Source organism: Drosophila serrata, unplaced genomic scaffold (assembly GCF_035046125.1).
Source record: "Drosophila serrata isolate PLE 108 unplaced genomic scaffold, ASM3504612v1 contig_184, whole genome shotgun sequence".
NCBI lineage: Eukaryota > Metazoa > Arthropoda > Insecta > Diptera > Drosophilidae > Drosophila > Drosophila serrata.
The window spans coordinates 2,651,229-2,675,334 of record NW_028257082.1 but is presented as its reverse complement, the minus strand read 5'-3'; the positions used below and the strand labels follow the sequence as shown (position 1 = coordinate 2,675,334).

The 24,106-nt window shown below is 39.7% G+C and overlaps 9 protein-coding genes across 9 annotated transcripts; 6 read left to right on the top strand and 3 right to left on the bottom strand.

Moving 5' to 3' along the window:
* Nucleotides 1-30: 30 nt before the first annotated feature.
* Nucleotides 31-917, top strand: Cpr57A (Cuticular protein 57A). Its single transcript, XM_020951026.2, has 3 exons — nucleotides 31-168; nucleotides 234-590; nucleotides 667-917. Exons 1-3 carry the CDS (start codon nucleotides 148-150, stop codon nucleotides 850-852), a joined length of 564 nt encoding a protein of 187 aa, XP_020806685.1. The 5' UTR covers nucleotides 31-147; the 3' UTR covers nucleotides 853-917.
* A 361-nt stretch (nucleotides 918-1,278) lies between these two features.
* On the top strand, nucleotides 1,279-3,649 carry Obp57d (Odorant-binding protein 57d). The gene is made up of 2 exons (XM_020951145.2): nucleotides 1,279-1,338; nucleotides 1,395-3,649. Exons 1-2 carry the CDS (start codon nucleotides 1,279-1,281, stop codon nucleotides 1,731-1,733), a joined length of 399 nt encoding a protein of 132 aa, XP_020806804.2. The 3' UTR covers nucleotides 1,734-3,649.
* On the top strand, nucleotides 1,913-2,425 carry Obp57e (Odorant-binding protein 57e). Its single transcript, XM_020951148.2, has 2 exons — nucleotides 1,913-1,969; nucleotides 2,022-2,425. Exons 1-2 carry the CDS (start codon nucleotides 1,913-1,915, stop codon nucleotides 2,367-2,369), a joined length of 405 nt encoding a protein of 134 aa, XP_020806807.2. The 3' UTR covers nucleotides 2,370-2,425.
* On the top strand, nucleotides 2,601-3,649 carry LOC110182875 (gram-negative bacteria-binding protein 3). Its single transcript, XM_020951018.2, has one exon. It carries the CDS (start codon nucleotides 2,601-2,603, stop codon nucleotides 2,970-2,972), a length of 372 nt encoding a protein of 123 aa, XP_020806677.2. The 3' UTR covers nucleotides 2,973-3,649.
* Nucleotides 3,650-11,768: 8,119 nt separating this feature from the next.
* On the top strand, nucleotides 11,769-12,725 carry LOC110182936 (uncharacterized). The gene is made up of 4 exons (XM_020951115.2): nucleotides 11,769-11,956; nucleotides 12,024-12,053; nucleotides 12,401-12,469; nucleotides 12,543-12,725. The coding sequence occupies exons 1-4, from the start codon at nucleotides 11,861-11,863 to the stop codon at nucleotides 12,615-12,617; spliced, it is 270 nt and encodes an 89-aa protein (XP_020806774.1). The 5' UTR covers nucleotides 11,769-11,860; the 3' UTR covers nucleotides 12,618-12,725.
* A 122-nt stretch (nucleotides 12,726-12,847) lies between these two features.
* LOC110182960 (uncharacterized) lies at nucleotides 12,848-13,313 on the top strand. The gene has a single exon (XM_020951151.2). The coding sequence runs from the start codon at nucleotides 12,960-12,962 to the stop codon at nucleotides 13,311-13,313; it is 354 nt and encodes a 117-aa protein (XP_020806810.2). The 5' UTR covers nucleotides 12,848-12,959.
* Nucleotides 13,314-13,800: 487 nt separating this feature from the next.
* Nucleotides 13,801-16,568, bottom strand: LOC110182913 (bleomycin hydrolase). The gene is made up of 3 exons (XM_086828036.1): nucleotides 15,545-16,568; nucleotides 14,881-15,502; nucleotides 13,801-14,813 (listed from the first exon to the last, which is right to left on the bottom strand). Exons 2-3 carry the CDS (start codon nucleotides 15,421-15,423, stop codon nucleotides 13,995-13,997), a joined length of 1,362 nt encoding a protein of 453 aa, XP_086684162.1. The 5' UTR covers nucleotides 15,424-15,502; nucleotides 15,545-16,568; the 3' UTR covers nucleotides 13,801-13,994.
* An 80-nt stretch (nucleotides 16,569-16,648) lies between these two features.
* Bbd (Bombardier) lies at nucleotides 16,649-18,138 on the bottom strand. Its single transcript, XM_020951077.2, has 2 exons — nucleotides 17,616-18,138; nucleotides 16,649-17,374 (listed from the first exon to the last, which is right to left on the bottom strand). Exons 1-2 carry the CDS (start codon nucleotides 17,680-17,682, stop codon nucleotides 16,710-16,712), a joined length of 732 nt encoding a protein of 243 aa, XP_020806736.2. The 5' UTR covers nucleotides 17,683-18,138; the 3' UTR covers nucleotides 16,649-16,709.
* A 1,000-nt stretch (nucleotides 18,139-19,138) lies between these two features.
* Nucleotides 19,139-20,323, bottom strand: LOC110182937 (uncharacterized). The gene is made up of 2 exons (XM_020951116.2): nucleotides 19,610-20,323; nucleotides 19,139-19,522 (listed from the first exon to the last, which is right to left on the bottom strand). The coding sequence occupies exons 1-2, from the start codon at nucleotides 19,671-19,673 to the stop codon at nucleotides 19,362-19,364; spliced, it is 225 nt and encodes a 74-aa protein (XP_020806775.1). The 5' UTR covers nucleotides 19,674-20,323; the 3' UTR covers nucleotides 19,139-19,361.
* Nucleotides 20,324-24,106: the final 3,783 nt, after the last annotated feature.

Sequence of the window (24,106 nt, the reverse complement as noted above, 5' to 3'; positions counted from 1 at the left end):
GCCGAAGGCAGTCGCATATAAAATGCGCATCTCGGCGGACCAAAGACCAGTTTTTGACTCTCACGAACTGCGAATAGCGAGCGGTTGGCCAAGTCTCCGCCAGTTACCAATCGCACCTCGACTCGAGAGGGGCCATATCAACCAGCAATGAAGCAGTTTATAGTTTTTGTAAGTAAACTATTGCCTCAGCAGCGACATTACTCAACTCTGACTCTTCCTGTTTGTGTTTCAAGGTCGTTTGCTTACTCGGCGCCACGAGGGCGGATGTGTCCCATCTGGTTACCCCGGAGCCCAAGGTCCCGGCTAGCCCGTATGTGTTTAGCTACCAGGCTGGTCGAGCTCCCGGCCATGTGGATCGTCAGCACACTGAGGTGTCCGATGGCTCCGGTGTCATCCGTGGGGCCTTCTCCTATGTGGATCCCAAGAACCAAGTGCGCACCGTTCAGTATGTGGCCGATGAGCATGGTTTCCATCCGCAGCTAAGCCACAAGCTGGAGGACAGCGCTGCCGTTAAAGCAGCCAAGCGGAGGCACTTCGAGGCTTACAACCGCATTGCGCAAGAGCATGCGAGTCAGACGCCCGGCCAAGCGGTGAGTATATTCACCTGACAACAGGTGTGGCCGCAATAGTTTGTAATGATGCATTGTTTTCTGTACACCCCCACAGTCTCTGGCAGCCGCTCCACATGCCAGCGCCGCTGTTGCACATGCCACCCAGAAGCATCTGAGCGCTTTCGAGCGGATCGCAGCGGAGCATGCGGCCATAGGCCGTCAGCAGGAGGCACAGCGTCTGGCACTGGCCGCTCAGTCCGAGCATGGAGAGGTGGACAATGGGCAGTATCACCCGGAATAGGTCTGGCTATGAATACATTGGATTTCACTTGATTGAATGTTAATTAAACGGAAATTTCGAAAATATCTATCTGCTTTTAATCTACATAAATTATATAGTAGCCATTTTATTTAAATTTAGAATCAAAGAGGTTCAACGTTGCTCTGTCGAAGCTGAAAAAACACAACAAAAAAACGGGTGTTTCTATTCTGTTATATCGTTTAGACTTTGTTAATGAGAAGCCTGAATTGAAATACAATTTTAAATTAAACTAATTGTATGCTTTATATTTTAAATCAAACTACTTCTCATTTAAAAATATAATTGGGAAGGCACTTATTAAATTGTGTTTATTATTTAATTATTCGTCACGACATTTTGGTTTAAGTAGAATAGAGCAGTAGAGTCTATATTGTAGACCCTCTCGTTAGTTAGTTATCAGGAATAATGTCTGTAGAACGTGTCCCAAATATTTTCTGGTTACTTTTCCTTTTTGTAGTTATAAAAGTAAGTTAATCTCTCGATTTGACTGCTACAAATATTATAAACACCTCCTTTAATAGCCTGCATTTGGAGGTTTTTATCCCTGTGGAGATAAAAATGGAATAGACCATGAAGAAGCCAATGCCGTGATGGAGGATTGGCCCAGAAATCTGCAAGTGGCTAGCGTTAATAAAACCCACAAGTGCTATGTGTCTTGCATTCTCTGGTACTATGGATTTATAGATTCTTTGGGAAATGTTCGCCTGGATAAATACTTCGATCTGGGGATTATAGATGAGTATGCATTTGCGCCGACTCTTAACTATTGTAACTACCAGTATAGAAATGAGACCGATTTATGCGAGCGTACTTTTGGTGTGTTTCATTGTTTTAGACTCGAGAAATTAGGCACAATTTAAATCAGATTTTCAAATATAACAATAATTAAATTTGTATAATCTATAATTAAGGCTTCTTTTGTGTAGCATCACCTCTATGAGTTGCAATATAATCACTTATTGAAATAAATGTAATTTTATTTAATTAGCTTTGCTATAAGCACGCGGGGACTTTTGGTTCCAGCTTCATTACAGAAACCATGCTGGTCCGACAAACTCTTTTCCTCTTTGTTATTATTCTGTGTGCCTCAGTCCAGGTAAATTAATATAAATTTACCAAACTTCTTCAGTTCTTTACCATATTTTTAGGCAGACTCTGTGATTTATAATCCCTGTGCATCTCAAAAAGAATTACCTGATGCCGAAAAACTCATTGCTTTGGAAAACTGGCCGGATAACCAAGATATTTCTCTCATTGAGCACAGCTACAAGTGCTCTATGACCTGCGTGCTGATGGATTTGGGATTGATAAATCAAATAGGACGGGTGACGATCGACAACTATGTGAGATCGGGAGCTTTGGACGGGAAATGGGTGATTAGTGACCTGGCCTCATGTCGCGGCAAATATCATGATGAGCAGGATCTGTGTGAATATGCTTTCGGAATATTCAATTGTTTTAGAGAGATGAAACTTGCGGCAGAGGGGAAAGCTTGAGAAATTGAATAGTGTTTAAATGTTTAAATTGAAATTAAAGGTTACATTAATTTGAATTTTCAAAGAATGACTTATTGAATTATTCTTACAGAGTTTCTCTTCAGAGTTCAAATATTTTGAACTTTTTTTTAATCTATTCGCTGTTTGCTTTGATAAGCCATGTGATGAAACCATCTTCGCTCAGTTCTGTCCGGGGAACCAAACGGGAAACACGTTCCATTTAGCTCCGTGATGGCTCGACTTCCGGTGTGCCTGCTCCTGCTGCTGGCGAGTGCGATTTGTTTTGGTGGCGCCTACGAGGCACCTGAGGCCCGGGTGCGCGTGTTTCATCCCAAGGGATTCGAGGTCTCCATACCGCATGAGGCGGGCATTTCGCTGTTCGCCTTTCATGGCAAGCTGAACGAGGAGCTCGACGGCCTGGAGGCGGGGCAATGGGCACGGGATATACCGAGTGCCAAGCGGGGACGATGGACCTTCCGGGACCGCGAGACGAAGCTGGAGCTCGGAGATACTTTGTATTTCTGGACCTATGTGGTGTATAATGGACTTGGCTATCGCCAGGACGATGGAGCGTATGTGGTGCAGAGTTATGACAATCAATAGACTGAATTTTCTCTATAAAATTATAATTTCATTATTTGCAGAAAGGAATCAATAAAGATCTTAAGCTTTAAGCTTTGTCTTTTGCCTTTGTTTACAGAGATTGGGCTCTCAATTCATAAATGTTTAAAGTCTCATGGCTCCTTATCTGATGATTTTATTGTCATCTTTAAGTTACTCTCTAGCAGCCCCTTTAAAAACAAGCATCTCTCTAAATAAAATGTTAATTTTGTTTTTATAGTAACTGGATGAGAAACAAATTGATGGTCAAAATATTTAATTTTTTTGTTCTCAAAATCAGTCATTAATTGGGAATCCTTTCCGTATATTTATGTATATTTTTAATGTGCAACAGCATAATGTAATCGAGTCAATTGATATTTAAATCAAAGGAATGGAAATGCTTTAATGCAAATTCATATTTCATGCACTTGCCGACCCGCTCATCGTCACCATCGTCCTTCGTCCTTCATCCTTTGCCGGATTCCATTGTGGCCGTGACGTATTTAATTATTTTCGCTAGTAAAAACACTTTTATCCAATGCAAATTTATGCACTTTTAAACGCTGTAATTAATCATAAATAAAACGCAAGGCATTAATGGCCAAATGGAGCGCAGGGCCCTGCAATGCGATGGTCTGAAAATTGCGTAAAATAAAGCTCGCTCTCAAACCAACCGATATAATTTGCTTTATGCACTGGCCAGAATGCACGTAGTCGCCCAAAACAGACGAGTTCATAAAAATAGAGTTTGGAGGGTTTTACAGCTAAAAAAATATTTCACAAAAAGAAGTCAATAGAACATACAACATGCTCTTTTTTATACAAATTGTAATTTTTATATTAGGTGGTCTACTTTTGCAGATGTAACACAGTGAAAGAGTCATTTCCGACTCTATAAATCATATAAATTCTTGATCAGCATTAAATAATGGGGTCCATGGCAAAAAGGAAATTAATGAAAAAATAAATTCATAGCTAACACAACTTATTCTAGACCTAGGCCTGATCACTAATATAGCTTCTCTTAATGTTTAAAATATAATAATGATATAATTGTCAAAGCAAAGACTTACCCCAGTAGAGGACACGTCATCTTTCGTCATTTCTTGATTCCGCCCGATGTAGAGTTATATTCCTGGTGAGTTAATTAAGTATCATCTTACGATATGGATTCATCGAAGTGTTCTTCTTTCACTATCACTTTAGATGTAATTCCTTCCAGTATCGACTTATAATCGTGGTGACTTCAATTAGAATTATCATGGCATCGAAGATCTCTTCCTGTTTATCTGGATGTGTTCCATAGCCACGTCATATATTTCAGGTCGAAGGGTAATCACTATCACTATCACTATCGATGTTAACACTAGGTACCCCTAGGACAGACTGATGTCGCGGCGATCGAAGCACCTCTATTTATACTTCCCGATCAATGATAACAGAGAAAGAGAGCGAGAGAGAAAGAGCTACCTCTGTAGCTGCAACAGAGAGAGATAGAGCGTAAGCGCCATCTCTAGAGCTGCAACAGAGGGAGGCAACAGAGCTGTAACAGAGGGAGTCAGACATACCAAATGTTATTGTGAGTAAGAAAGAGAGCGAGAGGCAGAGGCTTACAGAGGCATACAGAAAGAGAGGGCGAGAGTAAGCTATTCACTGCCATTACAATATTATAATTATTATATTATTTCGTATAATATTAATATTAATATAAATATTCTTGAAATCGAAATTTTTATTTATGTTATTATTAATTATTATTATACTATATTATTATATATATTATAATAATATATTTCTTTTACTATACTATACTACAAAATTATCAAGTAAATATTTCGATTTCAGGAATCTTGCATAGGAAAATATAATTTTTAACAGTGAAGGAGCCATTTCCGACCCTATAAATCATATATATTCTTGATCAAGAATATATATACTTTATATGGTCGAAGGTGCCTCCTTCAGTGCGTTGCAAACTTCTGACTGAAATTATAATACCCTGCAGGGGTATAAATATTTATAAATATTGAATATTTGCAGCTTAGTTATGATCGATTTCAGATTCTATCTTAAATTGGAATTGCTTCATTTGCTTTTTATTAACTTATCTTTGTACATTTGCAAACTATACTTCCTTAATACACACATGGCGTATACTTAATTTAAGGGGTTTCACGTTAAGTATACGCCATGTATGCATTTTTCATACCCTTTCAGGGTATTATAAATTCGGTCAAAAGCTTGTAACGCACCTATAAATCATATATATATTCTTGATCAGCATTTACAGCTGAGTCAGTCCAGCCATGTCCGGTGGAAAAATACATTTTTCAATTTTTTCAAAAAATGAATGGGGGATTACATCGTTAAAATTGTTTAAAATTGGCAAAATCTTTAATTTTCTGAAATTTAAAATTAAGTATGCAGATTAACCTAATAAAAAAAACATAGGATCACTTTCGGAATTAAAATTAATGCTTTTTTGGCGTAGTTATGAGTTTTTACAAATAGTATTATTCCTTGAAAATGAGCTAGTTGGAAGATACATTTATTAGTTTGTTCTCCATTTACGAATTACCTAAATCAAATGTAAATTTATTTAAATGGTTTAAATATATTATCATGAAAATGACAAAGTGCATACTGTATTTCTAAGAGACTTCAAAAGAAATGGGTCTAAAAAATCATAAAAACTGTTCAGACATTGGTTCACCTTTTATATTATTATTATTATCTTAACCGCTGCTGTAAATACGTTGTACTTGCAGTCAGCTGCACATACACACACACACACACCCTCGGTACACTCGCACACCGCACTCACACACGGCAGGCGAATGGGATGGCAAAAAGTTGCCAAGGATTCACAAGGCAAATTGATGAAGTTTTAGTTGCGGCAACTTCGCTACGTGATGTGTGCGTTACCAGACAGAGACGCACTGCCCAGCGACCACGCCCTCAGCGTGCATACATACATGGCGTGTCCTTCGTTGTCCTGGCCGCTCTTTGTGCCCGTTCGTTAACTTTTTCTTGCTCTGGATCCTGCTCCTGCTGCTGCTTCGGCCTCAGCCTCAGCTCCATCTTCCTCCTGCTCCGACCGCTGCTGCGGTGCACTTTTTTGTGAGCAACAACAAAGCTATGGCAAATGCAATTACAACGCAACGAGCGCACATTTTTTGCACTCACTGTGCGCCGAGTTGAGAGTTTGGAGCCACGCTAAATTGGTCTGGCAAATGCTTTTCCACACAGCATCCTGTCCTCCCTTCGCTGCGCCAGGACCCTTATGAGTCTCACAGTCTTCTGGAACATTGCGGAGCAGCCGTTAAACGCTTCATTGGCGCCTTTACTCTGTCTTTGCAGCGTTCCATTTGCACGTCAGGAAGGTCAGAAATTGCCCAAAAAAACGCAGTCGAATGTCGTCTAAGTGGTAAGGATCGGAAATGCTCTTAGTGTGCATATTTTCTTATTTATTTCAGGGATCTAGTGATCCTGCAATCTTCTAGATCAACTCTACTTGTAATGCTAATCAGTATCATTTAGGGTTTCTTAAGAGTAATTCTGTTCTGTTAAACTTATATTTATAAGTTCATTTGTTGCTTTGATATGGGATAGAGTATATTTATCTGTATAAAATATATATTTAAAAAATCAATCATCAGACGAAAACAATTGCCAAATGAACCCAATGATGAATAATTTTGCATACGTTTTCCAAACCCTTTTCTTTTGTTTCACTAAAATATACGCCTGGGTCATTCTTTTCCCATCGAAAGCCTTGAGTATGTGTCACTGGGAGATCCATTATCATGGCAAGGTGCTCCTTAGGAAGCCTGTTACACACGTTCCGACGCTTAATGCCCGACACGTTCCGAGCCTTGGGGCGTGCTGAGCTATCTGTCCGCTCCGCTGGCTTCCAATGCGAATTCTTGTCCATATGCATGTATATTTTTTTACAGTGTTTGCTGGGGCATGGCGGTGTCATAAATATTCTTTGCCGCTGCTTTATTTCTTGCTTCGACAGCGACAACGATGACGACTACGGGAAAGCAGTTTATCAATAATGCAAAATATTCCAACGCGAAGGGGCACAACTCCTAGAAGCCCCAGGATCACTGAAAGAAATCAATCCATACTTGAGGGAAATAAATGCAGAGATTGTATAATTAAAAGAAATTTAATTTTGATTGTTGTGTGGGTTTAGGTTGTTTGCTTTTCTGTAAAGTGTATATAATTTGTAAGAATTGTGGGGGTAACAATCATCATTTTTGACATTCATTTACAAATTGTTTCTGGATTACTTTAAATTTTTGTTTTTGAATCATTTCAAGTTTATCTTTAGACTATAAAGAAAATACATTATTTTAGATTTATTGCTCTATCAGCTATTTTATTAGCTTAGTTTGAGGTCGATTTTTCAGTCAGTGTGATTGTTGGCACTAGCGTCGCCCAGCGAAGCGGCATAAGCTGCTTGGGCTACATCTCTAAAGCTCCTCCTGGCCCTCTGATGCCATTGCCATTCCGATGCGGAGTAGTCCCCCGTGACAGCGGCGAGGAGCAGTGGGAGCAGCAAGGATCTGCGGCAGCAGCAGGAAGGAGGAGTCGCAGGAACTGGAGGAACTGCACCGAGGAGCTGTCGAACCAGACGCTGCACTCTATGTGCATGTTTGTCGATTTGACTACGATTGCGGAAACGTATACAGTTCGTTGATCATTATCCGGTTCGTGATGCCCTCGTTTGCCGGCGACGTGATGCAGCATACCCGGAGTTGAAATGGCGCTATTGAACTTATTACCCCGGGAGAGGGTATCTGGCTATCTGGGTATCTGGGTATCTGGGCATGGGTATCTGGGCGAAATATCCATCGACAACTAAAACACATTTCACCGGGTTTGCCGGCTGCCCTCTGAATGCTGCCTGCAACTGGACTGCCTGGTTTATGTTTTGCATTAGCGCAATGGCTCGGCCTGGGCCCGGCACTTTGTCAATTGGGGCAGTCGGGCATTAATTTCACTGGCTACTTATGGCGCATTAAATGGCAGCTTCAAATCTATGGGCCACTAATGGCCCAGGGTGGTAATTGAATTTTTCACTCCCATTAATGCCACTAAAGTGGTAATGGTGAATTGCAATGAATATGCTGCTTTTATACCAACTATTTATCGTAATTTCAATTGCCTACTTGAACCATATGAAAAGAACTTGTGATTACAAATAGTTAATCAATTTTAAAATGTATTAATATATGAATAGTATTATCTTACACTTAGAATTAGTCAGAACAACTTATTTATATACTCAGCGTTTTACTATTTTCGTTTTAATTCTTTCTTTTCTGTTGGCTTCTGCATAGATCAATCTATACGATAGATAAAGTTTCAGGGAAATCGGTTAACAACACCAAGAATATTAATTAAAAGTAGTTTGGCAATGAAAATTATTGTGAGTGTAAATACTTTTGAGCACCCCTGTACACATATAACTAATAAGATCAACACGCAAATAGATGATGCAGACTGTGAATATTTCTACGCTGCATTGAGTATTTATAGGCTTTCGATGTGAATTTATTGCAATTTTTCTTATAAAACTTATCAGTTTTTAGTTATTTTAAATCTAAATGAGTGCTAATTGTGATGTTTTTGTGTAATTCCGTTTCAATACTTCGTTATTTTTGCTTAAAATTACACCTTTAATGACACACTAAAACGGAATTATTAAAATCATTTGAAATACTTGTTAATTAATCACCTTATACTATAAGGGAAAACTTGATAAAATCGTTAATATTTATAATGCCTGATTAAACGAAGTGGATAGGTTAGAACCTTTAGCCTAATGTTAAATACTGATTATGCCACTTGTAAATATAACTATAGAACTATATATATAATCGAGAAGCTGCAGGTTTGATGCTCCTTCGGTTACCTTATATAATACTTTTAATATTTTATTTTTAGCTAAATAAGTATTTGGCTTTAGAAGCTCACGATCATTTAGAACTTTGTGTATATATCCAGGGAAATTAAGTTGGATCTTGTGCACTAAGCTAGTACCTATAGTTAGTAAGTTCAGCTTCCTGCCTAGCTGGAGTACTAGCTTCAAAATCAATATTTGCAACTCAAAACGGGGGAACATTTCAAATTCGCGATGACAGTTGACAGCCCAAGAAGCTGCCTGCCGCTCAAAATCAAATTAGAGCAAATGCGAAGTACTTGAAGGAAATGCGCTGCAAGCACAGGAAACCGGAAGAAGGAAGTGCAGACGGGCGTACCTCAGGAGGAGCGGAGGGGGTGACCCGCAGGCGAAGGCGGACGCGGTGGCAAAGGTAAAATCAAATAACAAAATCTGATTGAATTGAAACTGAGGTAAGCTGCCGAGCAAACTGATTTATTGATTTTCAAGCAGCATTTTCAGCTTGGCTTGCAAATTGAATAAAGCGAAATTTTAGGTGCCTCCATTCTCGCAGCTCAATAGTTTTACACTCGCAAAACACTGACTTAAAAATAGTTTGTAGTGTTAACAATTATATTACTATACTGATCTGTGTTTGGGATTAAAGTTTGATTGTAGGGATATTATTTAATTTGATTTTAAAAGCTTAGATAACTTTTAATAATATTTTAACGATCATTTTTAAAGCGATTCAGTTGCCGCAGAAATCGGATGAGGATTTAATATCCATCAAATTTAAATCAAAAACTATTTGGTAGTTGATACATTTGATATATATTCTTGATATAGATACATTGATGTTGTTAGATCCATGAGCAGGATGATTTCGTTATTTGTTTTCTTTAATTCAATATGTGTAACAAATTGAAATTGTATTTGATGTATGGCATAAGTTTCCAACTTTGTTGTTTAGCTTGCGATTTCAATAATAAAAATACTATATATATTTCATAATTTTAAAGATTATTATTAATATATTTTCGATTTGATGTCAAGCATGAATTTATCACATTTTTTCTCTGGATATCGAACCGTAGATATTTGGGTTGAGATCACTTCCGGTTGCCATTTCTCAAACTCTACTGTATTTCAATTGCACTTGCCAAAGTACTACATACATTTTTGGAGCTTTAGGCGCATCAAACATTTTATTTACAACACATTTACGCATTTCGGTCTCTCGAGCGTAGCACTTTTTTATGTTTTTCGTATTTTTGTCGTTTGTTGTTTGCGTTTGGCGTTGAGTAGCGGAAATAGTAAAAGTTTTCTAATGAGAAAAGTTTCCACAGAGACAAAGAGAGGAAGCGCCGGCGACAGAGACAGACAGAGAAAGAGAGAGGAGGAGAGAGAGTTGAGATAAAGATGGAGAGTGGGAGAGCAAGGATATCCCGAAGGAGTAAGTAGGGGAGCGTTGTCCATGTTGGCGGCGAATTTAATCATTCGCCTTGCTCTCTCTCTCTCTCTCTCGGGGTGTGCGAGTGTGTGTGCACATCAAAAACTAAACACGTCAAAGTAAGCAACGGAAATGAGAAAAAAGTGCGCTTATTTATTTTTGTACTTTCTTTTCGCCTCATCCCTTCCGCCCACTCCACCTTCACCTCCTTGACAGTTTCCCGTTGTCGCCTGCACTTCTATTTGACTTGATAGGAGCTAGAGAGAGAGAGAGAGGGAGGGAAAGAGGGAAAGGGACGCAGAGAGATCCTTTCGGTCTCTTCACTGGCGGCGACATCAAAGCGCGTTATAATTCGGAATTATGCAAAGCTTAGCAAACGTGGACGCATTGTGGCGTTTACAAGCGGAAATAATGAAAAATAGCGCGAGACGCAGAATCATTTGTCTTCCGTCGGTGCGGAAGCGGAGAATGGCGGTTGGAGGATGCTGGAGAGGAAGCAGATTGTTGCGTAACGTTGTAACGGCAACGGTGTAAATAAAGGTAACGGCAACGAAACACGGAGATTGCACCTGTAAAGCGAATTTGCTGCGACATCTTCGCTGCATGCAATCTAATTGTTACACTTTTAAAAATAGGTGACACTTTTCAAAGGCAATTTACGTTCAATGAAAATCCTAGCAGTTTACAATTAAATTTTATGATCGAATCGGAAAACGATTATAAATAAGATTAAAAATTTTTATTATTTGAATACATATTTATCAATATTTTTTAATGAAAATTTATTCGAATAAGCAAAGTTTAAAAAACTCATAACTAAGCTACAAAACCAATCTTTTTAATTGAGAAAAATTGTATATTTTAGTTCCTTAAAATAAAGACTTTATATAAAGATTTACACTAACTAAACTAAATGTTCCTAATTTTTAATTAGAATGAGTCAATGCAATTTATAAACTACTTTCTCTATATAAACTACTTTCTACTACTCAAGTTCCACCTTTCTATTCTTTAATAATTGGTTTTTCTGAAAACTTAAGAGTTCTTAAGTACAGTTTGCAAGTTTGAATCGTACTGGAATTATTAGTTACTTTTAAAACCACTTAATTATAGTTATTAATGAAATGTCGAATCGGAATCGGGTTTCATTAACAAGCAACACCAAAATTGACCAATTTTAGGTAACCTATAATCTCCCTGTATCGGAGTAGAATCACCGGATCATGCCATAGTTTTATATTACTCGATGCGGCCACATTGTGTTTTTTTCCGTTGTATCTGCAAGATGCATCTGTAAATATGACTACTGCATATCCAATTAACATGTTTTCCTTATCGCCGGCCATGTATCGGCCGCAACTTTACAAGATTCCGGATAACGCTCCCAACAAGCCAATTAAATGCAATCCCCCGGGGCGGAATTATCGGGTATATAAAGAAGTAGCAATGCCACCGAACCGTACAGCATCAGCGGAGCGAAGTGTCCCGGACATTTTCACCATTCAACATTTTAGTGAGCCGTAGGAACGTGACAGCTCGGAAATGAAGCTATTTTGCCTTGTTTTGGTTATTTACGTTGTGGCTCTGACCCTCTTCGGAGTCGATGGACGCGGGGGGGGCACCACAAACGGAGTGGAGGTGAGATCCGGTGGTTTTGTCGTGACCTCTTGGCGAACTTAACCTGTGTTTCCGTCCTCCCTTTCAGGATCCCAAGTTCGTGGGGCTGTTCAAGCGGGTGAGTGCAAAGGGTTAAGCCAAAGGGCAATGAATCCTAAGATTTCTTGGTCCTAAAAACCATAAGGCGCCAGAGCAGATGCAGCAGCTCGATCCAGAGGAGGCGAAGCACTGGCGGCGCCTTCACAATTTAGCCGTGTTAATCGAACGGTTTGTTAAATGCCTCCTTCTGGGCCAGCCGTCATTCGCCAAGAATGAAACCACCTCCGACCTCCGAGTAAGGATGTGTAAATGGGTTCCTAGTTTGGTTAAGATTTGCATTACGTTTTTCTAGTGTTTATATTTATGTAGGGTTTTAACTGATTATTTATTTGCCCTACTTACATTCTTTATAATTCCCTTCCTCAGGCTCGTCGTAGTGCCTTGGACGAAAAGCTGGTGGCCAACGAGCCGCCGCCGCCGCCCAAACAGTTCAGGGTAAGGATAGATCGTACTCCTTTTTAATACCAACTGATTGGTAATATAAAACTTGACTATCTATCCCCAACAGCAACGTCGTCAGGCTCCACCTGGCCTGCCTCCGCCACCAGAGGGTATGCCAGTACCCCCGCAGTTCGTTAACTAAACAAAAATATTGTTGAATGTATAGCATACAGTTGGGCGTTTGTGCAAGTAAATGGGAACCACATCGAAGCTAATAAAACTCGTTTCAAGCATTCCAAAAATCATAAAACATACACAAATCTTCTTAAGCCGGAAAACCTTATGGTACTTAATAGTTCTGGGAAAATGTAGCTAGATAATTACTACCTGTTGCAGCTGTAGAGGGGATGAAGGGTCATAATCCTCCTGTGGAAGGACAGGTAGAAAGGTTTCACTCGACTACCTGTGCTGCCTATATAAGGAAAGGTAGGACCGAAAACAAATCAGTTCAAAATTGACAACACATCGTAGCACCCGCCTTGAGATGAAATTCGTTGCCGTTCTTCTGATGTGCATCCTCACCATTGCGATGGTGGTGGCATTTCCTGATAACCACGATGCATATGCTGCTGTGCCAACTGGTGGCCAGCATGCTCTTGCACTGGCCAGTCCGGCAGATGAGGGATCAGCGGATGAATCGCCATCAGCAGACCAGGACTCTAACAGCATTCGCCGGCCTCGTCATCTTCTGAGCAAACTCCTGTACCCGAAGCCCGTGGTCCTGCAGCCCATTATTGTGAGCCCAGGAGCGTATCCCAGGCAGTATCCTGGAGCATATCCTGGATACGGGGCACCCTATCCGTACTACAACGAGGGCAGATCTGGCAAATATTGGTAGCGTGATACCTTAAGATGTACTTCTAGAGTATTTTTATAAATAAATATGACTTGACTTTAAGTTTATTAAAAGTGTTTTTTTGAATTATTTTTCAAGAAGTGCAGGGAATAAATTCAGAATTCAGTATTAAAACCAGACTCACTTCTATCCTAGCTACCAGATTTTAAAGATTTAATCGATGCAAATTTAATAAAATAAAGACATGGCCTTAAAGTCAAAGATAAATGCTGTTGTTTTTATTATTCGCAAAGTCAAATTCCTTAGCGTAAATCCCTTAAGACGAAAACAGTTGCCGTCTTGCTGGCTACTCCAACCATCAGCAGGACTCCTTGGCAACTCTCTAATGCCTAATTAGGCATGCCGGGCACGTAGGACCGATTCCCGAAAAACTTAGTGAAGGTCGCGCCTCGGTGACGATGACAAGAACTGCCTCAAAAGGCGGCAACATTGGGGGATTTTTAAATAATTTTATACAAGATGGGAGACATCAGTTTGAGCCACTTTAAGTACTTGATGGGAATAGCTTTACATCTGTCAAAGAGTTTTATTTTACTAGTTCTTGAAATCAAGCCAAAGTCGAGAGTTATACAAAATAATTTGTAGAGTTCAATCTAAGAAGTTTTGGCAGGATTTTGGCAATCAATCTACTTAAAGTATACTTTTCGGTATAAAATACTCGTACTACGCATACAAGGCTCCCATGGGATCCCAAGGAGGCAGTGACGTGACATCTGGTAGTTTGGCGGCATCAAGAACGTCCTTTGGAACAAATTTTTTGTTAACCACAATCTCGAAGGCGTATTCCCTCAACCAATCTGCGTCAATAGTGAAGATCTTGTTCTTCGCTATCGCATCCTTGCCCACAGCCGATGCCGTAATGGTGCTAAATTGTACAAGCTGCTCCGTAGAATCCAATCCTATCCCCGTCAGAAGTAAGGTGGAATCCTGGCGTGAGTCCTTGTACATGAGTCTCTCTGCTTTCGTAAGCGTTTTGCCCACATCAAGGCCAAAGACCATATCAAACTTATAGGTTTCGAGGCTCAAAGCAAGAGGCTTGGCCTTGAACCGATGGCGAAGGTCACAGCCCAGCCACACTGTACTTCCGCCGTTCAGAGCGTCCGCTATTATCTTCATTATCACATCCATGGGTTGGTTGTTGTAAATGTGGTCCTTCGTCCCAACCATGTTGGAACTGTGGGCCACTTTGTAGTTGGTGTTATAGCTAGAGGTCTCTCGCGGATCGTGAGCCAGGGAAATGCAGGAGTCTAGTTCTAGTCCTACAATCACATCATATAAATTCACCGAATTTATGTTCATCAAACACTGGTAGCGTTTCTTTTGATCAAGGAACTCCCAGGTAAATTCCACAGGCGGCTCCCCCAGGCAGATGACCAGAACGTTGTAGAGATTTGGGAGCATGCCCTTAATGATTTCGGGTAGGCTTTTGCTGTCACCTTCGAGAGTGAACTGTTGGTGAAGACGACAAGCGTACTCTCGGAGCTGTAAAGGGAAAGTAAAGCTTATAAATCTTATTATATAAAATATATAGTATTAATAGCATACGCACCTTGCTCCTCAATATCTTGTTGACTTGGGCAATCGAACTGGTGTTGTGCAGGTAACATGATCGAGGCATGATACCATACTTTTTGACCAGATTCCTGAACATGTCAAAGTTTCCACCGTCTGGCACTGCGTTCTTCAGCAGGTGTTGAAACAACCGTCCTTCCAGAGGCTCACCTGACTCCAGCAGTTCGCATACTTTTATCAGGAAGTAATTGCAACGCTCCAATTTGTGGTAGAAGACCAAATGACTGGCGGAGAATTCAAAATCCACGGGCAGGGGAATCTGTTTATCCATTGCCAGTCGTAGCATATCCAAGCCTGTGCAAATCCATCCGGGACCGCCAGTGGTCGCTTTTCCTGGCCCGGTTACCATATGCCACGATTTCACGCCCGATCCCAGGGAGTTCTGAACCACCGGAGCATTGAGGGCCATCTGCATGGGATCGTGGGATGAACACACATTCTGGGCCAGGCAATTATGCGGCGAATTGTAGAAGTTGGTCCGCCAGGCGGACACCTGCTCTTTGGTCAGAGAAAAGCTCATTTCTTGGGTTTTCTCATTGATAAGGTTTTTGTCATCGACACGGGTTGCCGTTTAAGAGTCTGAAAATCTGCAAAATAACCTGGGATTGTACAAACTAAGATAAAATGTATAACGTTGTTACCTAGCACTTGCTGTAATAATTTTGTTGAACTTTTATTTCCTTGTTGGGTTTTCTTATTTAATTGTTTGCTGGAGATATTTGAAGTATGTTCTATGCAATGCAATTTTCACACATGTACAACAGCATTGCTATAATAACATAAATTCAAGGAATTTTCCCAAAATCTACTTGGTTTTAAGGTAGTGCGAACTTTTAATCGAATTACACTTTGACAGGTACAAAGTCGATACATTTTATGTGGGTCAAAGTAGCAACGTTAAATAGGCAAAAAAAGTGAAACGATGGATATAGAGCACAGAGGGTCAAGGTGTCACAATTGTTTTGAAATTATTAGTGAAAACTAGAAAACACCCCGGAATCGTGACTTACTTAATTTAAGTTTATTAAGCATGAAACAATTCCTAAAAGTTATTGTGACACGTCTGTGAGTCACGTAAAGTTCTTCTTTGCATATGAATTCAATTGATATTAAGTATTTTAGTATTATCTAATCCTTCATTCCATCTAAGTAGATCTACAGAAACCCTATACGTATATCAAATGTATATATTATAGGATTATTTACGTATTCAAATATCTACCCTGGAATTGCATTCGTTGATTCTTTGCAACATTTGCTAAATCTAATTGTGATCCAATTTATAGGATCAAAAGATCAAGCACGTTGAATTAGCTTTTAAATATTATAACAGGCATGACACCCCATGATGACGGGTCAATTGTCTAAATACTGGGAACTGAGAACTGGAAACTGGGCACAGATATTACCCCACCACCCGGCTAATGTATTCCCATCCGCCCACGGGCCAAGCTGTCTGGGCTGCCCAACTAAGCGTTAGAATTAACAGCGTCCCAAGACCACGGTCCGGCGAATTTCCCGCTAATCAATCACATAACTTATGTTAAGCTGTGCGGCAATTCCATGTAATTGACACACACAATTGTGGCCGCAGGTTGTGCGAATCAAGAGATTATTGACGAGAAACCAGCACAAGTTGCCTACGAAATTAGCATTTGCCCAGCGACAACAACAATAGCTTCTCAGGGCTAGGAAAATGCCAAGTTTTTTATAAAAAGAAAAGATGTAAAGACGACTAGCCAAGATAAATGCTGCAAATTCGCTTTATTCGAGCGACCCTCGTACACTTTGATACATTTTCCCCCTTTAGGTAAAGAGATTGCCAAAAGTGTGCTTGAGCTGGGCATGGAGGTCATCCATCGACTTCTTGATACTTTCATGGACCTCTTTCTGGATTTGGTGGGCATGGTTCTTGGCCTCTGCCTCCAGCTTGTCGCGATTATCGAAGGAGTGCCGATCCCCCAGGAAGGTACGATCACCCACTTTAGCGATCACCGTGTGATCCGCCAGCTCGACAATTATATCACCATTGGAGTACTCCACCTGGGCCGGCTGGCCGTTGACAATTATGGTTTCCTTTTGATTCCCAGTCCTTGCCTTGGGCCGGAAGTTATAGACCTGTCCATGTTCATTGAGCTCAATACCTCCATCTATGATCCGCACAGTGCGCCCATTGCTGTTGATATAACTTCCGTCTCTGCCATTGCCGTAGATGAAGCTTTTGCCATCGTTCTGAATCATGGTGCTCTGTCCATTGATGATGATGTTGTTGCTGTTGTGATTTCCACCGCTGGAACTATCAACATCCAGAGAGTCATCTTCGTCACTGGTGACAATCTGGTTGCCATTAGAACCGATCAGGACGGTTTTGCCATCGGATCGGCGGATGATTTGCCCAGCTCCGTTGGACAGAAAAGTGTTTCCATTGTTTTGGACAATCGACTGGCCATCGCTGTGCTGAATATTAGCAGCTGTAAATGGATTTATAATTCTATCATTATTATTTCAGTTAATAAGTAGATTAGATTATTAGTCTTTAAGGATTATACAACTATATTGAGTTGGAATTTCCATCAAGATTTATAGCATGTAACTGTCAGCTGATATTAGAAATCTATATGATATCTGTCTCAGAATTGGCTTCGCTATGGAATGTAACACTTTGTAAAATTTTAATTTTATGGATATAATAGTTTATATATATATATTTACCGCTAGCCAGAGCGACGACACTGGCCACCAGGCCCAGTAAGATCCAACTACCAGTGCTCGAGCCCATTTCGCATTGACTATACGAGGGCCAAGTCAAGTGTGAGCTATTTATACGAGTGCAGGCAAGATCGGATCATCACGTCGTTCTATATATTCTACCAGCTCCGATCCTCTCCCACTTTGGGCGATAACACAGGGGAGGAGGTCAGGAGCGGTGCATTTGTTGGGGAATTGCCAGCGACGAGTTTGTTTTGTTTACTTGCGGTTGAGCGGAACACAAGGCATTGAGTCACCGATTCGCCAAGCTACACTCGACTTTTATTGATTTTTGGCTAATCGAGAGAGCGAAGCGTGTCAACGCGATATAGCATTTAAGTTTTGGGTAGTACCAGTGTTATGCACGTTAGCCATAAACCGGACAGATGGGCGGGCTGCAATGTTTTCACACTGTACTGCAAAAAATTCACATACTAAAGCACGTGCCGCGCCGACTTTGTTTTGACGTCGCATATGGCGAGTCTGAGAAATTCCCAGCTCAATACCACAAAACGAGTATTTCGCCTTATCAATGAACCCTGTGACGCCTAGGTCTATCGTCTCGGGAAACAGATACTAGATTATATATACCTTGAAAGGGCAAAAGATCGACACATACGTCCTGATCGTTGCATTTACAGGTATTCCCTGAACAAAGCCTTTGCAATTTATTGTAAAAGATTTGTGGTTTTAAGTGTAAACAAAATCAGCACAATTTTTGGGGGCAACCTACGCTTGAGGACTACACACACGCTGATGCAGATGACATTTGATTTTTTTAATTGGTTGTTGATAATGCCAGGCTGATGACTTTAAGATTGATTTTTGCTGTGGATTTTAATGGTCAAGATTGGGGCCCAATTCTGAATTAGGGGATACTTTTAAGCTTTACGACAAAGATATTTTGTTTGATTATTTTTAAATATACTTAAAAGAACATACCTCTATCTAAATTATCAAAAAACACGGGACACTATATTTAATAGGTGTCAGAGAAACTTTAGGAGAATAACTAACACCTTTTTAAGCCAAAGATATTGAGCAAAATGTATCTATAGCTACTAATACTATACATTACTTATACTATAATACTACTTTCGTTATAAGATAACTTTTTTTATCTAAATCTATATCAAATATGATGTCACCAAAATATTGAACTTCACTTATTGACAAAAAAATATAAATTTGGAAAATGGAATTGTCGATTATAGATTGATGCACTTGATCTGCTCATGTCTGTGACACAACTGTCAAAAAACAATTTTTATTTTTAAATTTCTAAACTAAAAACTATTTAAAGAAGACAAAGGTTTAGAAAAGATTGGTCCAATTTATCTTTATACAACCTTTAGTAATTAGTATAAGAAAATCACACAATATACCTAAAAGTAATAAAAAACATTAAACAAAGCTTTAATGTTGCATTTTGATCGAAACTTTTGTTATCATATACATGGTAAACAGAAAATTAAAAGTAGAATATATTTTAATTCGTTATGTGATTCTATGAATATTCTTGTGAGTATTTATTGGGTTTTAAATCATTTCAAGGTATGATATATGCATATTTGTAAGACTATGACAATGAGAGGTGTATAATCGTGCGTCAGTTCTTAGAAATCTACTTGAAAACAAAGTAATTGCAGTGTTATTCATAGAGTTACTGGAAAATACACCTCGTTGGTCACGCCTCCCACTGGGGCGAAGTTAGTAACGCCACTTGCCGCCGCCTCCGTTGCCGCGGTTGCCGCCGCCATTGGAATGGATGATTATGTTATCGGTGGACTCGTCATTGCCGCCGTTCCAGGCGGGACCGCCAATGGGGCCGCTATTCGAGGCTGGACCCCATTTCCACGGCTTGGCGTGCCCTTTTGGGAGTAAACATAAATTGAAGATTAAAACCCTAGAAGCTCAATCTACATATAAAATATAAATAGGTGGGCGACGTCACTCACCGCTGCTGATAAGGGCGAAGCAGAGCCAGAGAAAGAGCACCGCGATATGCTGACTGAGGTGCATGGTCAAGGCGAGGAGTTCCAAATGAGACAACGTTATATATACGCACTTGTTTTATACACACGGCTCCTATCGCCAAGTCACTCTCCTCTCTCTCTGTCGCTCAGTGGATTTGTTTCTCTTGAATGGCCAGAGTCTCTTGCTCCCTCGCTTCCCCCTCTTCTCCTTCTACGTGGAGGGGGATTCGATAATGGCTCAAGCTCAAGCTCAACCGGCATTATGCATAATGCAATTTGCTGTCTCTTGCACTCTTTTAATTCTCGGTCAATCTCTGCTCCATCCTCCTCCACCCCCCCTCTCATTGTCACGTACAGTTGGAGAAAGCTATGCCTGGCTTCAATCGGATTTATTACACTTTAGCTTGACAGTTCTTACCTGTCCAGTATTTCTTGCATATATATTAACTTAAGCGTTATATTTATTTATATTTAAATCTATAGTGATGGTAGTTGTAAAGTTGATACCCTTTCTTCAGTGTAGACGCACAATAGTCGGGCAATTAAGAAGTTTCGCCATGTGGCTACGTTTCTAATTATTTTCAATTGAATTGCTTTGCTATACGTAAAAGTTTTTCCATTGTAGCTGCCATTAAACATATCGTCGAACTGCTCACTCTCAGGACCCGGCCAGTGACATCAGCCATGGGCAGTGGGCGTGGCTGGTGGTGCATCGAAAAGAAAAGTTAAGCTCTCGCAGTGCCAAGTTTCACAATAGAAATTAAACAGGTATTGCGCTGTTTTGTTAATGACAAGTGCTTTGTCGTTGGGTGGGTGTGGATCGGGATAAGTCCGAGACTAGGGGGAGAATGGAGTTTATCTGGGTGAAATAGAGCAATTGTTAAGTGGAAAATAAAATGCCATCAACCGGAAGTAGCACTATTATGGCGGGGAGGAGTTAATTAGCACGGAGTGCAAATTATTGCAGTCCTTAAAATTCTACTACCTTTAATATCTGATACTTGAAACTGACCGCTAATAAACTGTTTAGTTATTGATTTTTATGTTAATTAGTGAGTAAGGTATTTTAATTTTACAGTTTGATATGTTAAGCTTATCAATTGTATAGGTTTTAAATTATTTAAACTGATTTCTAAACACATTTCCGTATTCGAAGGAGCTTAGCCCAAAGTTATCGTACTATTTGTCCTAAATAATGAACTATTTACATAAATATATTTTGGTTTAATTCATTTTTCATATATTTATCATTTCCTGGGTGTTTAAACTCTAATTTGATGCATCAATAATTTTATATTGCTTTATTTTCAATCAATTTGCATTTTCTATTTCATATTTAGCTTATTAGTGTTTCCTTTGTCCGCATCGTGTAAAGTTTTTCCGCTTAACAAGGCCATTTTCCCGCTCTGCCATAAAAGGGAAAGTTGTAACTTTAAATTGACTTACTTGTTGAATTATTTATAGCATTGTTCTGGCGCGTTAAGGATGTAATTGAATTCCGGCTGTCGAGTCCAGGTTAAGAAGCTTAATTCAACCACAATGGGTTTCTTTGTCTTTTATTGCTCCCATCCTTCAATCTTTAATGTGCTTATGTGTGTCCAACATTGGCCCAACTGCAAAACCGAGATCAGAAATGTATCCAAACAGCGGCAAGATAAACGACTTTGGGTCTGAAATACGGCTGAAAGCCTGAGCCATGGATGTGGGCCAGGGGGATTCCCCTTACAATCTGCGCTCGGTCAAAGGCAAATGCGTGTCTGTGTTGTTGGTGCCGATGCTGCTGCTGCTGCTGCTGCAGTGCGAATCGAATCGATTTGATTTTCCAATCAATTAAACTTTATATAAATTGCGTCTGCGATGCTAAATATAACAACAATTGCACAGAGTTAGCACCGACAGCAACAACAAAATCATTGCCACAGAGCAAAGCTAGAAAATAGCAGTGGAATTTCCTCTTTCTCTTTCTCTCTGTGTTTTTGTCCCTTTTCCCCCTTGCCACCAATGTCTATATCAACGGCTGACTGAGCAAGCACAAAAAAAGATTGTTCTGTGGGGGATCCCCCTTACACTGAGATAAATATATCCTTGAGTTATTGGAAAATATTAAATTATGTTGAGATCTAATTTTAAAAGGATAGATTTATGTTTTGTTACAGACTAAATTGAATTAATTGTATAATTATATAATTATTTAATTATATTTAAAGATGAACAGCAATTTCTGTGGCACAGAAAGAACACCTTTATGTCGATTTACAAACAATATTTTAGTGAATATCTACAATATTTCGTTAACATTTTTATTTTGTTTTAAAACGCTTAACTACTTTTAGATTTCGAAGTTTTTAAAAACCTGTAAGGGATCAAATAATAATAATATATAAAATAAGAGATAGATAGGTATTAAGAAGCTAAGTTAATTTTATAAATGCAAAAAGTTGACTCAATAAATATTAAGAAATAATGTTGTAGAAGTTTTCATACAAATGATAAATCCCACAAGGCTCATTCTCAAAAAGGTCCTTGATAGTTTTCTAAATTATACATTTCCTTACCCTATTTTCTGCCAGTGTATAGCCTTCAGGGTTGCTCTAGTGGTGAGCTACCTAGGTGGCACTGCATATTGCACGACTTTGACTGCATTTTCGCATTTGGCAAATGTTTTGTGTGTGATTTTGAAATGCAGACGACGATGTCGTGCTGCTGCAGATGACTTGCGACGTGGACCATTGTTGGAGCAGCACTAGAGAGAGAGAGGGAGAGGGGCAGGGAGGGGGCAGGGAGAGCTCAATACACGGAAAGTGCATTTGATCAATCGAAGATGGCAACAATCTCGAACTTTAAAGTACTTGCACATAGGCAGGTGGCCTTAATGAACACAATTAGCCTAATAAGTAAACAACGACTTTGGGCCAAGTGAGCGTCATTAATTCAATTATTGAGGCGAGCTTTATAGGCATTACCCGCAAGAGGATGAGGATTCATTAATGCTAATTGAGTACACAACCGAAGAGTATATATACATAGATATATATATATATATACACGTATTACGCACATATGTTATGATCCAGGGCCAGAAACCAGAAGTGTTTTCAAATGTTTAGGCCGCAAATTACATTTTGCAGATGCAAATTTATCTACGTGCCGCCTAATGTAGTTGTTAAGTGATAGAGTGGCTTAGATATAGCTGCTTTAGGACAGTTTATTCAACCACTTTGAGCCAATAGCTAATAAATTAGCATCTAATTTGATAGTTAGCTCCTTATCGGATATTCAGACAGGTTTTCACTATGGGTAAGGCTTTGTGGAACTTGAAAGTTAAACCCTGAGTATTTACTCATAATATCAGCAAATTCTATATAAATATATAATGTAAAGGCCATGATTTTCCATTTCATTTCCATATAAACATGGAAAGAACCCCCATCGACAACAGTCTGACAAAGTTATGCAATTATTCTCCATTTTGCTCAATTTTTTATTCCTTTCAGGACATTTTGCACTTGGACTAATTTCAAAGAGCCATATATCAGGCCCACCCACATACATACACCGACGCCTTTTGTAAATTCCACTCTCTCCGCTGGTGAAAAGACACCTGTAGACTCGCACCATTCCTCCCCAGTAACCCCTTTTTCATGGAATGGAAAACCCTGACAAATGTGCGTCAAGTTACTGGCAACTTATTTTCCACGGCCACGCCCCATGTCCGCCCACAGTTTGAACCGAAGTTGAGCAAAAATATTTAACTTGGTGGCAGCGGAATCTTTTATAATTAATTTGCCACTCTGTCGGCTCTTTTTTGCTCTCGTCTCACGGAGCGCGGCCCGCAGGCTCCGCTGGCGGCTTCATATTTTTCCCATTAGAGGATGCCCGCATTTTCTTGAAATAGTTTCAGCCCCGGACACGTATTTATATTCATGGGCGAAAGTAACATTTTCTTTTGGGCGCTTTCGGTGTCTTTAAGTTTTCCGACTGCAATTTATGGGGGTCGATTGGATGGGAAATGCTCATACGCATGTAGGGAAAGGGAGGGAAAAACCTTTCCCTCAACACGAGATTAGGCAGGTGAAAAAGGTTAATAATGTTTGGCCTATTTTACTAAGAGCTGTCATAGATGGTGAAGTTTTATATATTATATAAAAAACTGTTAAATACAAATTTTAAAATATTCAAAGGTTAATATGCATTGTTTTGAGTAGACAAGAATAGAGCTCACAAAGATTGTATAATCTGAGAATATTATTGTCACTAATTTAATGTCCAAACACGAATGCTTACTTAAAGCTTGGGAATATGCTGAGAGACGCTCCGATCTTGGATCGACGTCATCTTTTGAGTGATTTCTTATCTGATTTATGGTGTTGGTTTTCTATTTTTTGTTTGGCATATTTCGCTCTGCTATTTTTCGCTCTGTCTAATTTTGTTTGTTTTCCCTCTATTTCGGCTGACTGAGCTTAGTAAAAACCAGATGGC